Consider the following 23,191-nt stretch of genomic DNA (forward strand, 5'->3'; position numbering starts at 1 on the left):
ACATCCAACCTTTCACCTGTAGTGGTTTAACAAGAATGGTCCCTATACACTCAGTCACATGGAAAAAGAAATATTTGAAAAGGATTAAGGAATTACTTTAAAAGGAAAAGGACCAAGAAGTAAAAGATGTTGGTAAGAAGGAGTAGAGTATTGTTATGCTAGGCATCATGCTGAAGATAATGTGGAATGGGAAGACCCATTTAAATGATTTTAGAGGAGAAGAATATTAATAAGTGACCTAAAAACTATTCTTGTGATACTTTTGAGAAGAATGTAGGTGCTTTCTGCCTTTAACCCCCCCACACACCACCATGCAATATGCCTAAGGCTAAATTGAAGCATTTTTGGATTAAAAGCATTGGCAGAGATTTCAAGGTAGCCTAGCATAGGCTGCTGCATAGTTATTAGTGGTCACTCTAATGCAGACTTACAATAAAAAGGAACAAGCTGAGCAAGGAAAAATATAAAATGCTTTTTTAGTTTAAGGAGAAAGAGAGCTAAGTTCTGTGTTCAAGGAGATAAATGTTTGAAGAAAAGCCTGAACACTAGTCATCAGGGAGTAACAATATTTGAAACGGACATATGATGTGTGGTTTTGTTGGATGAATATAACTGGAGGTGGACTTTGATGTTTTAAAAGCCTATGACAAGGCCAGATTCTATTTGACGATCAAGATATAGCTTTCAGTTTACTGCCCTAGCAATTGCCAGCATGCTGCCTTCTCCCTACCACAATGATAATGGACTAAACCTCTGAAACTGCAAGTAAGCCTCAGCAAAATGCTTGGTTTTATAAGAGTTGTTGTGACTACACAACAGAGACCATGACAACAAAAAGTCAGATCTTCCACATCCTTCTCAGGCTGTTGAGTTTCCCTGACATTTTTCTATCCATGAACCACCTCCAACCGGCCAAATCCAGAATGAATTTTTCATAAAGTCACCTGGCCTACTCTTGCCAGCCTGTCTGCACCAAAATCAACCTCTAGCTTTCTGATTGAACTCTACATACCCATCCCCAAACCACATTGTGAAGCGAGTGGACTGTGCCACCAGACAGAAGAACTGCTAAGGTTGAACAGGCTCAAACCCAGTGAAAATTTAGAAGTGAGACTGTCAGGCATCGAGTCAGCTCCCTACCAAACTACCTGTTCTGGGACATGTAACCATGGCACACCATGACACACGACTGTGAGACCATGATAGTAGGTCAGGTAGCATAAAGACTTGGAGTTCTCCATGCTAATGAGGTGTCTAGATAGGCTCCTAGTGTTTAGACAATGAGCTTCCTGTCTTGGGCTCTCTTTCCTACGAAATGTATTTAATCCCTGATTCACTCTGAGTCCGGTGCATTTATTGACATCTGCCCTCAAATAAACCAGTTTGGACAATCAAGGACCGTCCTTCATCAAGCAATGCTGAGGAGGGAGGCCTTAGTCATAAAGAGCTGTGTCTAAATCTCCCAAAGAAGGGCTTCTCTCTTCCAACCCCATAGATGCCCTGAGGAGAAACCTGGATCAACTACCCGTTCTCAACTCCCAGAAGTATCCCAGTAGTTTCTGAGTACACAAGAGACCGGGAACCATAGCATCCATCTTAGATTCCGCTGTTTTTCACCAGGGGAAACATAGACCGGAACTCCTATTATGTTCTGTGCTCTGTCTTCCATGAGCACTTGTCAGCGGCACTTGGGCATACCAGAATCGAAGCAGACACAAAGCTCAGCAACACAGGATCCTCCTATACTATATATAACCTCTGTCAGATCTAACCCCGCACTCACATTTTAAATGACGATATATATTCTGTACCCTGCTTTGTTCTTATAACTTCATTACAGGAATGCCATTTCCACCCTCAGTATACTGTACCTTTTCTATTCTAGGCCCAATCTACCTTCTATCCTCCTCTGTTCCAATCTGCTTTAACCATATCAGATTAGAACTAACTAAAGAATTATACACACCCATATCTCATAAAAAAAACTGATATATTTTCTCTAAAACCTATCAGTCTTGTATAAACATTAGCTAATGAAAATTACCAAAAATGAATCTTAGGATACTTGACTTAGAAATTACCACAGTATATCATAGTTAAAACACACACACACACACACACACACACACACACACAGAGAGAGAGAGAGAGAAAGAGAGAGAGAGAGAGAGAGAGAGAGAGAGAGAGAGAGAATTGAAATCTGAAAGAGGAAAACAGACAACCCATAATTATAACCTATCAAAATATTAGCTAATTTCTCAATGGAAACATTGTAAGCCAGAAGCACCTGGAGCAATATGTTGCAAGGAATAAAAGATTTAGTGATAGAAAATGACAGAAAGCCTAGACTTATATGTTCAGCAAAGTTATCTGCCAAATAAAATCTAGAGTGTAAAAATTAATTAATTAATTAATTAATTAATTAATTTTATAAATTATGTGCCAAAATTGAAAGAGAATGAAAATTCTCTACAGTACACAGCCTAAGATGATTATATCCTTCAATACAAAGCTAAGGGAAATAAACAAAGAATTATTTCAAATTGAAGAGAGGAATTAGCATAGCAAGGAGACTGTGGAAAGAAATATAAAACCACAATTATAAAAATGCAAAGTAGCACTGAAGACACCACCAAAACTCAACAATGTGGAGTCTACAATTAACACAAATATTTTACTAATAACTGTAAATATTGATGGCCATAATTTTCTAATCAAAAGTTATAGGAAGAGTGAATAGATGAAGAAACGAAATCATGTTACCTGTTCTCTACAAGAAATATGCCTGTTTCAAAGATTCAAAGATTACATAAGAGTAAAAGGATGTAAAAAAATCACCAGTCAAATGGGAATAGGACACAAGCAGCCCTTGCTTTCTGAATATTTGACAAAATAGACTTCACCTTGAAATTATTTGGAAGTGATAAAGAGTGACTTGTTATTCTAATCAAGAGAAGAGTTAACCGACTGAATGTTACTATCTTGAATATATATGCACCAAACTCTGGGGTCCTCAATTTCACCCCAAAACTACTCTTGGATATAAAGAGCTAGATTAGCATCAGTTCATTAACAGTGGGTTCTTTTAGTACCCAACTTGGTCCAATATACAGATCTTCTGAAAAAATAGAGAAATATTGTTATTAATATTCATATACCAAATGGAACTGACAAATGTACAAAAATAACCAATCCAAATTCCAAAGAATAATGCATTCTTTTTAGAAGCACGTACAAATGTTTATATCCCATATTCTGGGATATAAAATAAATCTTTACAAAATTGAAATGATTGAAACAAATTGTGTCTTATCTGAACACAATTCAATAAAATTTAAAATTTACAGCAAACAAATTTGTAGTAAGTCTGCAAATCATGAAAATTAAGCAGCTTATTATGATGCTACAAGTGGTTCAAAGGGGAAACCAAGAAATAAATAAAACACAATATCCTGGAACTGAATGAAAATAAAAGCATAGCGCAATAAACCTGTTGGGTATATTAAAAACAATTCCATTAGAAAAAATATAGCTATATATGCTTACATTTAAAAATATCAGAAAGAGCACAAAAATGACCTAATGATGCAACTCAAAAACTATAAGTAGGAAGAACTCCTTCCAAACCCACTAGATAACTAGAAATAATAAATTATAAAAACCAGAATAGAAAACAATACAAAGACTCAACCAGTCTAAAATTTGGTTCTTTGAGAAGATAAAATTGAAAATCCTTGGTCCAAGTCACCAAAATAAAGGAAACAAATTAGCAGAATCAGAAATGAATAGGGAAATATTATAGCAGATACCTATTGCTATTGCCTTTTGTTGCTCCCCCTCTTCCCCAGATGTGGGAGTCCCTATTTGCTGTAAACAACAAGCACTTGAGACCTAGGGTGCCAAGGATCCTGAGCTGGAAATGTTTTAATGCCTCCTCATTGAAGACTAGCTTTCATCATACCAAAGAACACTGTGGAAGATTTCAAAGGAGAAAAACAGCAAACTGTCTTACCCAGGTATAACGCCTATGAACCACAATAACTACTAATATTCCACAGTAACCTTACGGGGGAAGTAGTGGAATGTATATCTTTGTGACAACCAACAATTCTCAAAGTTAGTTTTAAGACATGATCAAAAGATGCAAATCAAGCTTGGTATTGGGAACTTAGTACAGTTAACCATACCCAGAAAACATAAAACAACTAATTTATTAAGCCAGCATAATCCCAAACAAACAATCTAAACATTTGTCCTGAAAAGTGTAATCACCTCTCATTAAGAAAACGTATTTTTGAAGCAGATAAAGACTATTTCAAAGAAAATAACCAGTAAAAAGTCAGAATTTTGGAGCATATAATATTTACATATGCATACATGCATGTGAAAACAATGTAAATTTTAAAATCAAAAGGAGGGCTTTATGGGAGGGTTTGAAGGGAGGATAAAAAATTAAATTTATGCAATTATATTATAATTTCAAAAATAGAATAAAAAGAAAAAATAAAATATCAATTCAAAATTTAATAAAAGAGCTGTAGCTCTTGGGTCTGTGAAGAGTGATCTATGTGTGAGAGAGCTTGCTGTGCCAGTATGAGGATCTGAGTTCAAATCCCTAGCACCCATGTAAAAAAATTGAACATGTGCCTAAAACACCAGAACAGTCATGTGGGTGGAGATAGGATCATCTCTCAGGATTCCTCACTGCCAGTTTAGTTCCAAGTTCAGTAAAAAACCCTACCTTAAGGGAATAATATGAAGCAAATATAAGGGAATAAAGAGTGATGCAATGCAAACACCATAAACCCTCACTCAAACACACACAAATAGGTAAATGAATGTGTGGATATATAAATACATTGAGCTATCCATGTTAAGGCTCAGGGATCATTGAGGAAGAAGGTACAGAAAAATATAAGGGTCAAAGTAAGGCATTATGAGCTATGAATGTTTATATTGTAAGTATGCCATGACTGTTGCAGTACTAAACTCATAGTATCTGTGATTATCAGTATAACACCTGCTAAAATATGCAGTATATAGAAAGGAAACAAAAGAATCACTAATAGTTGGGAGGAATGTAGAAGGACAAATTACTGCTTAATGTGTACAAAATTTTAGTTTGTGGTGATTAAAATTTTTTGGAGTGTTGCAAGTACAACTTAGTAGCCTGGAATTGGAAAGTGTGTGAGGTCCTGAATTCAATCCCCAGCAAGCTAGGAACAAACGGGAATCTAACAACTGCCTAAAAACTGAAAGCGATGGTGCATAACACTGTACAAACAATACTGAATTGTATACCTAAAACATTTTCAGAAAAATATTTATATTACACACAAACACACACAGATACACACACACACAAATATGATATATATATACATATATATATATATATATATATATGTATATATATACAATAAAATCTTCATGCTTACTTGGCCTTGTAGTCACATTCTCAGGGGACAATGTGGATGTTCTACTTGTGGTCAGAAGGGCAAATGAACTTCCATGTAGTGTAGTTGTAGTCTTAGCCTCAATGGGTCTTGAATTTGTGGTAGCTGAATGAGTGGCTTCATTTGTGGTTTCCAGGTCAGTTAATGCATGTGTTGAAGATTCTGATGGTAATAAGGTTACGGTGGGGCTTATGACATCACTGACAAAATCTGAATGTCTAATTGTACTGAGAGATGGTGACATTTCTATGTTCTGTGAAGTTGCAGTACTAGATTTACTAGTTGTAGGATGGTCAGAAAACCCAGGGAGAAGAGAGGACACAGTCAGAGTATATTCTGTGGAAGGACTGGAAGGCCATAAGCCTGTGCTTCCTGGTAAAATAGATGAAGGGTTTACAGTTAGAGTGGTTGTACTTGTCATAGTCCCAGTGTGGACAGAGAGAGAGGTAGCTTCTTCAGAAGCACCAGATAATAGAGTTGTGACTGAACTGGTCTCTACCTCAGATGCTGAGGAAGTGGTATCACTATAAGAAAATGGGAAAGTTGTTGTGGGGTGTGGGGTGCTGGTCTTGGCAGAAAGTATAACCCATGTTTCAGTTCTTTCTGGATCCCCAGGTAAAGTAGATGGACTGGAAACTGTTGACATGTCTTCTTTTCCAGAATGGGTGACTGACAAGGCTGTGGTCTCCCTTTGATCTGCAGGAACAGACAGAGTTGGAACAGTTGTATGTGGCTCTACCAAAGAGGTAGTGGCCAGTGGTGTCATTATATTTTTTATACCAGGAAAATATGTCAGAGTAGAAATACTTGAACTGGATTGTTCCCCAACATAGGTTGCTAATGACAATGTAGCATGTGGTTCAAAAGGAATATGAGTTGGCGAGGCCATCAAATCTGGAACACTAGGTGAGATGTCTGTACTTAGAATATTTGAGGTGGCTTCTATTTTAGGAGTGGTGACCATTGAGTCAGGACTCTCTAAACCTGGAGAAGTATCCAGAGTTGAAGATACTGAATAGATTTCTGTGGTAGAATTAGTTACTAGTAATGGTATCTTTTCTGTTACACCAGAAGAAATGGCCATAGTAGATGTGGATGAAGTAGGTTGTCCCTCAAGAGGTGTGGCCAGTGAAATTGTGGTGTGTAGTTCAGAAGTAAGAAGGGATAGTGGTGTTATCATGTCTAGAATAGTAGGTGGAATGGTAGTAGTTAGAAAACTTAAAGTGGATTCCATTTGAGGAGTCACCAAAGAGGCTGTAGTTTTTGATAGACTTGAAGACAAAGCCACAGTGGTAGGGTGACTTTCTGTGCTGAATTTTGTACTCAGTGATGTTGTCAATTTTGGTATACTTGGAGAAAATGCCATGGTGGTCATGTTTAAGCTGGGTTGGTCACCAACATGTGTGAACAATGATTTTACGGTCTGTGATTTAGAAAGAGTTTGGTTTAAACTTGTTGAGGTCATAATATCTGGAATACTAGAAGAGATGGTTGTAGACAGAGTCCCTGAAGTCCCTTCATGCCTGGTATGGGTGATCCATTGGGGCGTGGTCTCTGATTGACTTGAGGAAACAGCCAGAGTTGAAGTTACTGAATGGCTTTCTGTGCCAGAGTGAGTGACTAGTGGTGATATAGTTTCTGTAGTACTTGGAGAGACAGGCAGAATAGACATTGCTGAACTAGGCTGTTCTGCAACATGGGTGACTAATGAAACTATAGTATGTAGATCAGAAGGAATAAGAGTTGGTGATGATATCATGTCTGGAACATTAGCTGTTATGATGGTAGAAGACCCTGAGGTGACTTCTCTTTCAGGATGGGTGACTGATGTGGTTTTACTCCCAGGTGGAAATATAGAAACAGGCAGAGTTGATGGCAATGCAGATTTTTCTGTGGGCAACTCAGTAAATAGTGATGATGTCACTTCTGTTATACTTGGAGAGACACTCTGAGTAGACAAAGATAAACTGTCCTGCTCCTCAGCATGGGTGATGAAAGATGTTATGGTCTGTGTATCAAAAGAAGTATGGTTCTGAGTTTTTGATGTCATCATGCCTGGAACACTAGATAAGATGGTTGTAGAAAGAACTCCTGAATACCCTTCATTCCCAGAGTGGGTGACCCATGGAGCTGTGGATTCTGCTTGACCTGGGGAAATGTCCAGAGTTGAAGATACTATATGGCTTGTTGTGCCAGGGTGAGTGACTAGTGATGGTATGATTTCTGTTATATCTGGAGAGGCAGGCAAAGTAGATATGGTTGAACTGGGTTGTTCCCCAACATGAGAGACTAATGAAGCTGTACTATGTGGACTAACATTTGATGAGGTCATCATTTCTGAAGCAGCAGTTGAAATAATGGTAGATAGGGCTCCTGAAGTGGTTTCTGTTTCAAGATTAGTGACTGATGGAGCTCTTGTCTTTGTTTGACCTAATGAGGCAGGTAGAGTAGAAGCTATTGAATACTTTCCTGTGCCTAAGTCAGTGAATAGTAATTGTGTCACTTCTGTTCTACTCGGTGAGATAGCCTGAGTAGACACAGACATACTTGGTTGTACCTCACCATGGGTGACCATTGATATTATGGACTGTGTTTCAGAAGAAGAATGAATTTTAGATTTTGATGTCATTGAGTCTATAGCACTAGGTGAGGTGTTTATAGTAAGAGTCTCTGAAATCGCTTCTCTACTGGGATGGGTTTCCCATGGGCTTGTAGTTGCCAATGGACTTGAGGAAAGAGCCAGAACTGATGTCACTGAATGACTTTCAGTGACAGAACTAGTGTCCTGTAATGATATAATTTCTGTAATACCAGGAGAGACAGTAAAATTAGACATGGATGAACTCAGCTGTCCCCCAGTATGAGTGACTAATGAATCTACGGTATGAAGTTCAGAAAGAGGTGAGGTCATCACTTCTGAAACACTGGTTGAAATGGTGGTAGGTAGAACCACTGAAGGGGATTCTTTTCCAGGTTGGTTTAGCAATTGTGCAGTAGTCTCTCCTTGATCTGGGGATGCAGGCAGAATAGAAGTCACTGTATAGCTTTCAGTGCTCAAGGCTGTAAATAGTTCTGGTGTCACTCGTGTTATATCTGAAATGATATTCGGACTTGATGGCAATAAACTGTGATATCCTCCACCATGGGTGTTCAAAGATTCTGTGGTTTGCGTATCGGAAGAAAAGTGATTCTGAGTTATTGAAGTCATCTGTTTGGAGCACTAGTTGAGATTAGTTGTAGATAGAGTTTCTTGAAGTGCTTTCTTTTCCAGAATGAGTGCCCCAAGGTGTTGTGAATCCTGGTTGTTCTGTAGAAATATCCATATTGTAAGTCACTGAATTGGTTTCTGTGGCAGAGCTAGTGACTAGTGATGACATTACTTCTTTTATACCTGGAGAGATCAATACAGTAGACAAAACTGAACTGGGTTGTCCCTCATCATGGGTGAGTAATGGAACTGTAGAATGTGGTTCAGAAGGAATAAGAGTTGCTGAGGTCATCATTTCTGGCAGAGTAGATAAAATGGTGGTAGATAAGGTTGCAGAAGTGGTTTTCATTTCAGAATTAGTGTCCCATGGTGTGCTAGAGTGTGCTTGACCTGAAGAAGTAGGCAAAGTTGAAGTCATTGCATAGCTGTCTGTACCTAAGTCGGTGAATAGTGATTGTGTCACTTCTGTTATCAAGGGAGAAATACCGGGAGTTGACATGGATAAAATGGGCTGTCCCTCATCATGGTTGATGAATGATGATATGGTCTGTGTTTCAGAAGAAGTTTGATTCTTAGGTATTGAAGTCATCCTGTCTGGAGCACTAGTTGAGATGATTGAAGATAGAGTTCCTGAAGTGCTTTCTTTTTCAGTGTGGGTGGCCCATGCAGTTGTGGATCCTGCTTGATCTATAGACATCTCTAAAGTAGAGGTCACTGAATAGTTTTCTGTATGAGAGCTCGTGACCAGTGATGGCATACTTTCTGTTCTACTTGGAGGTAAAGGGAAAGTAGACATGACCGAACTGGGCTGTCCCACGGCATGGGTGACTATTGGAATTGTTGAATGTGGTTCTGAAGGAAGAATAGTTGCTGAGGTTGTCATTTCTGGAACACTATAGGAAATGGTGGTGGATAAGGTCCCAAAAGTACCTTTCATTTCAGAGGCAGTGTCCCATGGTCCCCTAGTCACTGCTAGAACTGAAGAAGCAGGCAAAGTGGAAGCCATTGCATAGCTGTCTGGGCTTAAGTCTGTGAATGGTGATGGTGTCATTTCTTTTGTCTCAGGAGAGATTCCCTGAGTAGACACGGATAAACTGGGCTGTCCATCATCATGACTGATGAATGTTGTTATGGTCTGTGTTTCAGAAGAAGTTTGATTCTTAGTTATTGACGTCATCTTGTCTGGAGCACTAGTTGAGATGATTAAAGATAGAGTTCCTGAAATGCTTTCTTTTTCAGTGTGAGTGCCCCATGGGGTTGTGGATCCTGCTTGATCTATAGACATATCCAATGTAGATGTCATTGAATAGTTTTCTGTATAAGAGCTCATGACCAGTGGTGGCATACTTTCTGTTCTACTTGGAGATAAAGGGAGAGTAGACATGACTGAACTGGGTTGTCCCACAACACGGGTGGCTAATGGAACTGTAGTATGTGGTTCTGAAGGAAGAAAAGTGTCTGAGGTCATCATTTGTGGAACAGTATTTGAAATGGTGGTAGATAAGGTCCCAGAAGTCACTTTCATTTCAGAATTAGTGTACCATGGTGTGCTAGAGTCTGCTTGACCTGAAGAAGCAGGCAAAGTTGAAGCCATTGCATAGCTTCCTGTACCTAAGTCTGTGAATGATGATGGTGTCATTTCTTTTATCCCAGGAGAGATTCCCTTAGTTGAAACGGATAAACTGGGCTGTCCATCATCATGACTGATGAATGATGTTATGGTCTGTGTTGCAGAAGTTTGATTCTTAGGTATTGAAGACATCATCTCTGGAGCACTGGTTGAGATGATTGAAGGTAGAGTTCCTGAAGTACTTTCTTTTTCAGTGTGGGTGCCCCATGGGGTTGTGGATCCTGCTTGATCTATAGACATATCCTGGGTAGAGGTCACTGAATAGATTTCTGTATGAGAACTCATGACTAGTGATGGCATACTTTCTTTTCTAGTAGGAGAGAAAGGAAGAGTAGAAATGAATGAACTGGGCTGTCCCACGACATGGGTGACTATTGGAATTGTAGTATGTAGTTCTGAAGGAAGAAAAGTTGCTGAGGTCGTCATTTCTGAAACAGTGTATGAAATGGTGGTGGATAAGGTCCCAGAAGTCACTTTCATTTCAGAATTAGTGTCCCATGGTGTGCTAGAGTCTGCTTGACCTGAAGAAGCAGGCAGAGTGGAAGTCATTGCATAGCTGTATGGGCTTAAGTCTGTGAATGGTGATGGTGTCATTTCTTTTGTCCCAGGAGGGATTCCCTGAGTAGATATGGATAAACTGGGCTGTCCATCATCATGACTGATGAGTGATGTTATGGTCTGTGTTTCAGAAGAAGTTTGATTCTTAGGTATTGAAGACATCATCTCAGGAGCACTGGTTGAGATGATTGAAGATAGATTTCCTGAAATGCTTCCTTTGTCAGTGTGGGTGTTCCATGGATTTGTGGATTCTGCTTGATCTATAGACATATCAAAGGTAGAGGTCACTGAATAGTTTTCTGTATGAGAGCTATTGACCAATGATGGGATACTTTCTGTTCTACTTGGAGAGAAAGGGAGAGTAGACTTGACTGAACTGGGTTGTCCCACGACATGGGTGACTATTGGAATTGTTGAATGTGGTTCTGAAGGAAGAATAGTTGCTGAGGTTGTCATTTCTGGAACACTATAGGAAATGGTGGTGGATAAGGTCCCAGAAGTACCTTTCATTTCAGAGGTAGGGTCCCATGGTGTTCTAGATTCTGCTTGACCTGAAGAAGCAAGCATAGCTGAAGTCATTACATTACTGTGTGGGCCTAAGTCTGTGAATAGTGATGGTGTCGTTTCTTTTATCCCAGGAGAGATTCCTTTAGTATACATGGATAAACTGGCCTGTCCATCATCATGACTGATGAGGGATGTTATGGTCTGTGTTTCATAAGAAGTTTGATTCTTAGGTATTGAAGACATCATCTCAGGAGCACTGGTTGAGATGATTGAAGATAGAGTTCCTGAAGTGCTTCCTTTGTCAGTGTGGGTGTTCCATGGGTTTGTGGATCCTGCTTGATCTATAGACATATCCAAGGTAGAGGTCACTGAATAGTTTTCTGTATGAGAGCTAGTGTCCAGTGATGGCATACTTTCTGTTCTACTTGGAGATAAAGGGAGAGTAGACATGACTGAACTGGGTTGTCCCAAAAGATAGGTGACTATTGGATTTGTAGTATGTGTTTCTGAAGGGAGAAAAGTTGCTGAGGTCATCATTTCTGGAACAGTATATGAAATGGTGGTGGATAAGGTCCCAGAAGTAGATTTCATTTCAGAGGTAGTGTCCCATGGTGTTCTAGATTCTGCTTGACCTGAAGAAGCAGGCATAGCTGAAGTCATTACATTGCTGTCTGGGCCTAAGTCTGTGAATAATGATGGTATCACTTCTTCTCTCCCAGGAGAGATTCCCTGAGTAGACAGGGATAAACTGGGCTGTCCATCATCATGACTGATGAATGATGTTATGGTCTGTGTTTCAGAAGAAGTTTGATTCTTAGGTATTGAAGACATCATCTCTTTAGCACTGGTTGAGATGATTGAAGATGGAGTACCTGAAGTGCCTTCTCTTCCCGTATGGGTGCCCCATGGGTTTGTGGATCCTGCTTGATCTATAGACATATCCAGGGTAGAAGTCACTGAATAATTTTCTGTATGAGAGCTAATTTCCAGTGATGGAATACTTTCTGTTCTACCTGGAGAGAAAGTCAGAGTAGACATGACTGAACTGGGTTGTCCCACAACATGGTTGACTAATGGAACTGTAGTATATGGTTCTGAAGGAAGAAAAGTTGCTGGGGTCATCATTTCTGGAACAGTATACGAAATGGTGGTAGATAAGGTCCCAGAAGTAGCTTCCATTTCAGAGGTAGTGCCCAATGGTGTCCTATTCTCTACTTGACCTGAAGAAGCAGGCATAGTTGAAGTCATTGCATTGCTGTCTGTGTCTAAGTCTGTGAATAGTGATGGTGTCATTTCTTTTGTCCCAGAAGAGATTCCCTGAGTAGACCCAGATAAACTCGGCTGCCCTGCAGCATGGCTGATGAATGATGTTATGGTCTGTGTTTCAGAAGAAGCTTGATTCTTACTTATTGAAGTCATCATCTCTGGAGCAGTGGTTGAAATTATTGTAGATATACCCTCTAAATTATTTTCTCTTCCAGTATGTGTGCCCCATGGGGTGGTGGATCCTGCTTGATCTATAGACATATCCAGGGTAGAAGTGACTGAATAGTATTCTGTACCAGAACTAGTTTTCAGTGATCGTATGCTTTCTGTTCTACCTGGAGAGAAAGGGAGAGAAGACATTACTGAACTGTGTTGTCCCACAACTTCGGTGACTAATGGAACTTTTGTAGAATGTATTTCTGAAGGAAGAACAGTTGGTAAGATCTTCATTTCTGGAACATTATATGAAATGGTGTTAGATAAGGTCCCTGAAGTAGCTTTCATTTCAGAATTTGTGTCCCATGGTGTCCTGGACTCTGCTTGACCTGAAGATGTGGGCATATTTGAAGTCATTGCATAACTTTTGGTGTTTAAGGCAGTGAATAATGATGCTGTCCCTTTTGTCATAGCTGCAGAGATGCCCTGAGTAGACATAGATAAACTGGGCTGTTCCCCATCATGGCTGATGAGTGATGTTATGGTCTGTGTACTAGGAGAAGTGTTGTTTAGAAGTGCTGATGTCATCCTGTCTGGAACAGTAGGTGACATTGTTCTAGAAAGAATCCCTGAAGTCTCTCTTTTTGCTGTTTGGTTGAGCCATGTAGTTGTTGATTCTGCTTGACCTGCCGAAACATTTAGAGCTGAAGTCAGTGAATAGCTTTCTGTATCAGGATGAGTTCCTTGTGAAGGTATGATTTCTTTTATACCTGTAGAGACAGGCAGAGTAGACATGACTGGACTGTGTTGTTCTACAACATGGGAGATGGATGGAATTATAGTATGTGGTTCTGTAAGAACAGTAGTCTTTGAAGTCGTCATTTCTAGAACACTAGATGAAATGGTGGTAGCTAAATCCCCTGCAGTGACTTCTATTTCAGAATGAGTGTCCCATAGTGTCCTAGTGTCTGGTTGACCTGAATATACAGGCATAGTTGAAGTCATTGAATAGCTTTCTGTGTTTAAGTCAGTGAATAATGATGCTGTCCCTTTTGTTTTACCTGGAGAGATGCCCTGAGTAGATGTAGGTAAACTGGACTGTTCCCCATCATTGCTGATGAATGATGTTATGGTCTGTGTACCAGAAGAAGTGTTGTATAGAGTTGCTGATGTCATCACGTCTGAAACAGTAGGTGATGTTGTAGAAAGAACCCGTGTAGTCTCTTTTTTTGCTGACTGGGTGAGCCATGTAGTTGTTGATTCTGCTTGACCTGTAGAAACATTGAGAGCTGATGTCTCTGTATGGCTTTCTGTATCAGTGTGAGTTTGCTGGGTAGCTGTGAATTCTGTTATACTTGGAGATACTGTCAGAGAAGACATGACAATATTGTCTTGTTCTCCAACATGAGTGAAGAGTGAAACTGTGGAATGTATTTCAGAAGTAATAGGTGTGGGGGATATCATCATTTCTGGTGTACTCGAAGCATCTGAGGCTGTAATAATCATCTCTGTTGTGTTGATGTTGGTTGTTTTCTCTGATGTCTTGAGGTGAGTCGAGGGTCTTGAATTTGCAGTTGACATTTTGGTGTTTGAATTGAAAATGGAAGTGACCTTCAAAGCTGTGGCAGTGGTCTCTGCTTTTTCTGCTTCTTCTGTGGTTAGATCTGTAAGTTGAGACATGTAACACAAATCATAAAAATGTTTATACTTTCTTGATACACAATTCATACTTTTTCTCTACATAATAAAAGGTGGAGACATACCTATATAATGCTGCCTTTCTGGGATGTGGGTGGCATGCTATGGCTTAGGAAAGAGTACTATGAATTTTGCTACATTAAGCATCTGTTTTCCCCTCTTCTGCTTTTTTAAATTTTCTGGGGTGTGTGTGTGTGTGTGCGCGCTTGGATCTCGTGTTTCACAGGCCAGCCTTTAAACTCAACCTCATAGCTGATGATATTCTTAAGCTTTTGATCTTAATGCCTCCTAATTACTGAGATTATAGATATGCATCATCATACTTAGTTTATATTGTGGTAAGGATGAAAATTGAGTAATTTCTGAATTCTAGGCAAGTACTCTACTAAATGAGTCTTTATCCCTTTGGGCTGTATCTTCTCCATAATTTGTGACATTAATTTAATCCAGGTTCCCCTCTATTATCTGTACTGATCAAGTTTAAGCTCTTTCCTATTCCTGCCTTATCTATCCCTCATCAGGTCCCATTAATTTTGTTCAATTCACAGGCAAGCTTAAATTCAGCTTCACTGAGAATTAATTATGTTTCATTTTCTTACCATAATATCTGAACAACAATTTTCATTTCCAGCAGTACTATTTGGTAATATCTATTAATGTTTGACTGCTTGATATGTGGTAGGCACTCAGCTCAAAGTACTAAATGGACAAATGAGTGGAAAAAAGAATGGTACATAAGAATGCATCTCCTTTAATTTGTGAGAAATGATGTGTCATTTGTTTGAAAGTTTGTGATCTATAAAGTGACCGTCCTGTGCTGATTTTGACTTTTTTGTTCTTCTTTGTTCTAACAAATGTTTAATTGCAAAGTTTGATTAGATATTCTTTGGGAGATATTTTCCTGGAAGACACCACATTTCACAGTATTGGTTAATGTACATTTAAGAGTGTACAGACTGGACTTGTAGTACATTGGGTAGAACATTTACCTGGCATTTATAGAGTTCTGGGTTCAGTCCCTAGAACTGCATGATCAGAACAATGTGATGCACACCTGTAAGTACTGTGATCCAGACTACACACTAGGACTTAATGCTCTCTTTCGACCTCCATTGGTTTCAAACACAAAAGCAATAGCCAGACATGTGGGTACAGGCCAACGCAGGACTTTTTTACAGGCCCTGATAAAAGCACAAGGAGAACTTCAATTCTGTGATGTTAATCTGGAAAAACTTGGCAAGACCAGATTGATGCTGTAGCCAGTGTCTCATAAGAATCAAATTTGTAGTTTCTGGAACTGGACTCTTACCCACTGGGCTGTGGTTAGTAACCTTCACACAGCTATGTCTGAGGTATCACATGTTCTCTTTGGAAACATTGTTGGACTTAGGTTTCTGCTGACCTTGGCCATTTCCAGCCTACTCCCTTATAAATAGTATATGACACTGTACTTCTTAATAAATTTACTTGGTATCAGTCATTAGCTTATGAAAGACCTTGTTGCCCCAGCTATTACTTTTGCCTTCTTTATTTCTTGACATTTTGTTTCTCCTACCTCATCTTCCCAGTTTACATTTGCCATTTGGGACTTTTATTCTTGCTGCTTTGTGTTAGATAATAAGTAATGACATATAGATGTAGGCAAAACACATGTACATATACAATGAAATTAAATAAAAAAAAGGGAAATAGTTAAAAGCAGTTTTATAATTTAAAAACTTAAAATAGAACTATTATATGATACAGTCATGCCACTCTTGGATATACACAAAACAAATGAAAAGGTCAGCATATCAAAACAATATCTACATATTTCTGTTTATTGTGGCCTTGTACATGATAAAAAGATACGGAATCAGCCCTAGTTGCCCACACACAGATGAATGTAACATGAAATTGTCACACACACACACACACACACACACACACACAGAGAGAGAGAGACTGAGAGAGAGAGAGAGAGAGAGAGAGAGAGAGAGTTGTCCTAAGCAGCTGTAAAGAGCACAATCTCATTATTTGCAGGAAAATAGAACTAGTTATCATATTAAGTACAGAAAGACAAATGTCAGATTTTGTTTTATATGTGGAAAGAAAAGTTTTAAACAGCTTGAAATAGAAGAAAGAATTTTAGTCAAAAGGAAAGCAATATGTGGGAATAATGAGAGAAAGGCATACTTAAGACAGTGTAGTACTGAGTGTCAAGAAATTCCAGTATTCCACTAGAAGAGGATGATCTTTCATTAGGATTGTGGCCCTGGTTGATTGTCCATGCTCCAGTGGATACTTCTATACCCTGAACACATGGGCAGCACTATTTGGACTCAGTAGGTTATTTTATTTAAAAATAAAAAAGGACATTAATTTGGGGTTGTGGGTACTCTAAAAATGAGGGAAAGGAATGAGTGATAATGAACATAATCTAAATAAATTTTATACCAAAATTTATTCTATTACTAAAAATTAAATTTTATAAAAGATCAAATCTTCAGATAAATCCAAGTATACAAATGCATTAATTTATATAATTAACAAGATTGATTTATTATAATAAAAATAGTCTCATCTTTAAACTGTTTGCAAGTGATGCCATAAATATGCAAAGCTTGGGCCTGAAGAGATGACACAATCCTAAATAGCAATGGCTGCTCCTCTGAGGACCCGGGTTTAATTCATAAGAGCCATGGCAGTTTATAACAATCTATAGCTCCATTTCAGGGGAGTCAGATGCCCTCTTCTGGCCTCATGGATACTATGTTCATGTGTTGTATGCACAACGTACATACAGACATTCATATATACATTCATATTTATATGAATGTATGAATGAATACATTTTTGAAAGTGTGGGAACCTTTATTATTTTGACATAAAGAGATCACTTGCTATAGGCACATATCTACATTTATTGTAGACAAGGTCTCACATAGCCTAAGCTGGCCTCAAAATTACGATTCATCTCAAGTTGATCCTGAATTTCCGGTCCTCCTCTTTCCATTTCCAGAGTGCTGGAATAGCAGGTATGCATCACCTTGCCAAGTTTATGCAATTTTGTAACTCAAAGTCAGTCCTTCATGCATGTGAGCTATAGCCCTAGCTTATGTAGAGTCTTTAAGTATGCAAATCCCCCAATCATGTTAGAAGTCTTACAGTGAACCAGTGAACAATATTACGTTATCAAACCATGGTACTGAACCTTTTTTTTTTTTTCTAACAAACCCAAACATGTTTCTTTGAAGCAGAATTTCTCAGGTTTAGTAGACATGTCATGGTCTCCAGGAAGAAATCACACATTTGCCGGAATTTTGTAAAAGAGCACTCAGAAATCACAAGGCTTTTACATGTATATCCCCATGCCTAGAGTTTCTTTTTGCTCCTCTTTTTCACAATGAGCAAAGGTTAATGAGCTATGGTCCTTACATCTTACTTCTCTCTGGGCCATGATGTATATAGCTCTGATGTCCATGCAGACGGTCCAGCTTAACTACTTTTTCTTTCTGATGAAGTGATTTTCCTCCTTTAAAGCCTAATTCAAATATTACTCTATCATAAAATCTCTTTATGATACCAAGACATTCCATTGCAGCCTCTTCAAACAGAATAATGGAAATAGTACATTGGACATAATGAAAGTTGCAGTATAGTACCTATAGCAAGTAATTTTGTTAATTTTGTGTGTGTGGGTCCAAGTTATTGTGTATGTGTGCAAGGTATGCATAAAGAGATCAGAAGACAATTGTGGGAGCCAATTCTCTTCTACTGTGTGGTTTCTGAGCTTGAACTCACATCACCAGGCATGGTGATAAGCACTTTTACTAATTTATTAACTTTCACTAACACAATAATATTAAATTTTTTATCTTTATTCATTCTTTGTGAAGTTTGTCTAATGTATTTTGATCATATTCACCTTCTATAGTAATTTATAACATGTAGAATAAAATGCTATTGGTATATTTGTATGTATACAGTAGTATAAAGTATACAGCATAAAATCTCTTGAAAGTTTGGCCAATAATTTGATTTATCCTAAAATATTTTTAATAAATGAATTTTGAACCTCATGCCTTATAGTGCTGAGAATAAAACCCACTGCCTTGTAATGTTAATCAAGTATTCTATCATGGAGGTATATTCCCAGCTCTTCTTTCAATTATGTTCTCAAAAGGGTCTCATTAACTTATCCAAGTTGCTGTCAAACTCCCAGTCCTACTGACTTAGCTGCTTGTCTGAGCATTACAGCCCTGAACTACCACCTCTATCTTCAATAAATTTAACATATATTGTACGTATTTTAAAATTAATATATAAAAGACTATAAATGTTAATGATTACTTCTGCCTACATGAAGCATGGGTTCATGGTGTGTTATTTGTACTTTCCTGGGTTTTTTGAAGAGCTATTATTGGTGATTGATTGATTATTTGATTGATTGCATTGCTGGAGGCTGAAGCTAGCACTTCACACCCACAAAGTAAGTATTCTGTTGGGCTATAACCCAGCACAGTGACTGTAGAATTTTACACTTGAAAATAGAATAAAAAATTTTCAAAAGGTGTATTGCTAGGTCTGTAATTCCAGATACTCAGGAAGTTGAGGTAAGAACCACAAGTTCAAAGTCTCTGGTACATAAGGAATTTTTGGGCACATTAAGGAAGTTCATGAAAAGGCATATGGATACTGCTCACAGTAGATCACTTGCCTAGAATCCCTCAGTGAGAAGCTGGGAGCATAGTTCACTGGTAACACTTGTGCCTAGAATCTTCCAGTGAGGAACTTTAGGCTCAGCAACGGAGGCCTTGACTGCTAATGAGGAGCTAAGAGAAGGCTTTAGCAACAGTCTGCCTGTTTAGTACACATGAGCTGCTGCAGAGTATCCACAACACTCCTACACACAAAATTGGATTATAATTATTTTGTCCCTTTGCTGTCCTTCTGTGCAGTCTGTTTATATCATAATTTCCAACACATATACTTTATTAAATTAGTTTATCAATGTGGAAATGGTGGTACTTCTTAAAATCAGCATCTTTTTGAATCAGTCCAAGATGGGTTACACAGAAACACTTTAGAGAAAGAATGTGGAAGAGTGAAATTAACATTTTGTTGTCTGCACTGAAGATTGTTGAGCATGTTATAAGAATACTGGTATACACTGGTTTCTACATAGTGACCATTAGACAAAGATCCAGTTCTTACAAGGATTCATAGAAACCATATAGTATTTTTTTTAAGAAAAACAGGAAGTGTGTTTATTTGAAACAGGAAGAAATTTAAAAGGTATTATTTGTACTTCTTGGGAGTGCATATGATGGGATTTACCTTTATGGTTAGCAGGTGATATGGAAGCCAGAGGACCCTTGTCCAGGCCTGCAGTGTCTTCAAGGGCAGCTTCATTAGATACCTCTGTGTGATATTGCATACCATTTTCCATTTCTACATGTGAGAATGAGGAAGAAAGCAGGTAACTATCTCTTCCAGAAAGCCAATTGTTTAAATAGATCAGTCCATTGAGTACATGTCTTTATTAGAGCCTGTGAAAGTGACCTTGAGTCACAGCTACACAAGATGACTAGTCAGTTTCTATATCCATATCTTTCCTATAAATGTATCAATCTGTCCATCCTGACTATGCACAGATCTGAATATCTTTCTTTTCTTTTACCCTTTGCTTTATACTGTCGATCTTTACTTCATTTCTCTTCCTCCCTTTCTCCCCCTCCTGTTTCTATCACAATTTCTTTTTCTTTTCTTTGTTAATTCATTTATTTACATTCCAGCCATTTCCTGCTCCTCCAGATCTCCCCTCCAACAGTTCCTCATCCCATTTCTCCTCCTTGCTTTCAAGAGGGTGCTCCCCACACCAGGCACCCCCTTTTCCTGGGCCTCTTGAGGATTAGGCACATCTTTTCCTATAGGTTAACTTTCACTTTTTTAAAAAGCAGGGTCTCATGCAGCCCAGACTTGTCTCAAACTTGATACATAGCTAAGAACGACGTTGAGTTTCTGATCCTTCTTTCTACACCTCCTGAGTAATGGGATGACAGGTGTGTATCACCAGGCATAGCTTGTACAACATTGGGGGTAGAACCAAGATCCTTGTGTATGTCAAGAAGCACTCTACCAAATAAATCATATCCCCAACCTTTTATGTCTGCCCTCCTTTTCTCCTAATTTTACATAAAATTGTTCTTCTCTTTTTACTTGATTTGATTTCACTTTAGAGTATGAATGAACTACAAGAATCAAAGTAACATATAGTGTTATAGACCTTAAATACAAATATTAAGAATCATAGGGCAGAAGAATCATGAATCTGAGGCCTGCTTGGTGGTATAGAATACAATGTATATAGAAAGTGAATCAATAATTTCCAGTATCTCTAGCTCTCATGTGACTTGTTAAAAGTATTTCTGTAGGGACTCAAACATACTTCCCAATAAGGTAGTAGTGGTTTAAGAGGGCATTTTTTGAATTTGTGTCACAAATAAAATCTGGTATCAAATTTAATTCTTTCAGAGAGATAGTGTCCCTAAAACGTCTTTTCCTGTACTTATGTCTATCTTGGAAGTGTGATTTCATTTCTGGAATCCTCCCACATAATCAGGTATTTTATTCCTTCAGTTTCCATGATTACACAATTTTCCTTACTACTCTTTCACTCTGTTGTAACTCTAATAGCATGTTCAATGCAAAGGCAAAAACTCTCCCTTGAGTCATGTCTGGTGCTCTGATAATATCTGTAATCTCTATTGTGTGCAAGGCTTCGACAGGATTATTTTAAATTTAGTGTCGGCTTAATTTACAGAATGGGTTTTAGGCCAGCCTGCGCTTCCATTTGCCATATATAGATTATATATTCTGTCAGTACTATAATATATATTATATTATACATATAAAATTATATTATTTATTATATTATAATATAATATATTATGTTATACATTTACATTAATTCTGTCAGTACTATAATATATTATATATAATATATATTATATATTTAATATAATGTACATTTATATACATATACAAAACATAAAACAGTGGGGAAGAGTCTCAAACACATGGACACTGGGGAAAATTTCCTGAACAAAACACCAACGGTTTATGCTCTAACATAGATCAACAAATGAAACTTCATAAAACTGCAAAGCTTTTGTAAAGCAAAAGACACTGTCATTAGGACAAAATGGCAATCAACAGATTGGGAAATATCTTTACCTATCCTACATCTGATGGATGGCTAACATCCAAAGTATACAAAGAACTCAAGAAGTTAGACTCCAGAGAGCCAAATAACCCTATTAAAAAATGGGATACAGAGCTCAACAAAACATTCTCAGCTGAGGATTATCAAATGGTCAACAAGCACCTAAAGAAATGTTCAACATTCTTAATCATCAGGGAAATGCAAATCAAAACAAGACTGAGATTCCACCTCACACCAGTAAGAATGGCTAAGATAAAAATTCATGTGACAGCAGATGCAGGAGAGGATGTGGAGAAAGAGGAACACTCCTCCATTGTTGGAGGGATTGCAAACTGGTACAACTATTCTGGAAATCAGTCTGGAGATTCCTCAGAAAATTGGACATTACACTACCTGAGGACCCAGCTGTATCTCTCTTTGGCATATACCCAAAATATGCCCCAACATACAACAAAGTCACATGCTCCACTATGTTCATAGCATCCTTATTTATAATAGCCAGAAGCTGGAAAGGACCCAGATGCCCTTCGACAGAAGAATGGATTAAAAAAATTTCATACATCTACACAGTGGAGTACTACTCAGCTGTCAAAAACAACGACTTCATGAAATTCATAGCAAATGGAATGAACTAGAAAATATCATCCTGAGTGAGGTTACTCAATCACAGAAAAACACACTTGGTATGGACTCATTGATAAGTGGATATTAGCCAAAAAGCTCAAATTACCCAAGATGCAATTTACAGACCACAGGAAGCTCAAGAAGAAGGATGACCAAAATGTAGATGATGCTCCCACTCCTTCTTAAAAGGGAGAAAATATTCATAGAAGGGGATATGGAAGCAAAATTTAGAGCAGTGACTCAGGGAATGGCCATTCTGAGCAGGACACACATGTGGACCATTTATATACAGCCACCAAAACTAGATAAGATTGATGAAGCTAAAAAATGCATGTGGAAAGGGATTGGATATAGATCTCTCCTGAAAGACACATCCAGAGCATGTTCAATACAGAGATCAATGCTAGCAGCAAACCACCAAACTGAGATTGGACCCCTTTGGGGTGAATTAGAGGAAACATTGAAAGAATTGAAGGAGCTTGCAACCCCATAAAACAAAAAATGCCAACTAACCAGAGCTTCCAGGGACTAAACCACTACCGAAGGACTATACATGGACTGACCCAGGGCTCCAACTGCATATGTAGCAGAGAATAGCCTTGTTGGGGCACCAGTGGAAGGGAAAGTCCTTGGTTTTGCCAAGGTTGGACCCCCCCCCCCAGTGCAGGGGAATATGGGGGAGGGCAATAAGGGGGATGCCTAGGGGGAATACTTGTATGGGGAAAAGGGAGGGGAGGGAATGGGGGCTTATGGACAGGAAACCAGGAAGGGGAATAACATTTGAAATGTAAGTAAAGAAATATATAATAAAAAAATTTAAATTTTTTCAAAAAAGAAAACATAGAACAATGGCTGCATGTGTTGCTTAGCCATAGTGCATA

The 23,191-nt window shown here is 38.3% G+C and overlaps 1 protein-coding gene across 1 annotated transcript in view; it reads right to left on the minus strand.

Moving 5' to 3' along the window:
* The window catches only part of Muc16 (mucin 16, cell surface associated), a 169,043-nt gene that overhangs the window by 137,161 nt on the left and 8,691 nt on the right, over window positions 1-23,191 (minus strand). Inside the window, 5 exon segments of the mRNA XM_032910221.1 lie at window positions 5,439-8,706; window positions 8,708-14,445; window positions 19,472-19,491; window positions 19,577-19,670; window positions 19,799-19,912. Of these exon segments, the coding sequence (XP_032766112.1) occupies window positions 5,439-8,706; window positions 8,708-14,445; window positions 19,472-19,491; window positions 19,577-19,670; window positions 19,799-19,912 (9,234 nt within the window).

This window comes from Rattus rattus, chromosome 8 (genome assembly GCF_011064425.1).
Source record: "Rattus rattus isolate New Zealand chromosome 8, Rrattus_CSIRO_v1, whole genome shotgun sequence".
Classification (NCBI taxonomy): domain Eukaryota; kingdom Metazoa; phylum Chordata; class Mammalia; order Rodentia; family Muridae; genus Rattus; species Rattus rattus.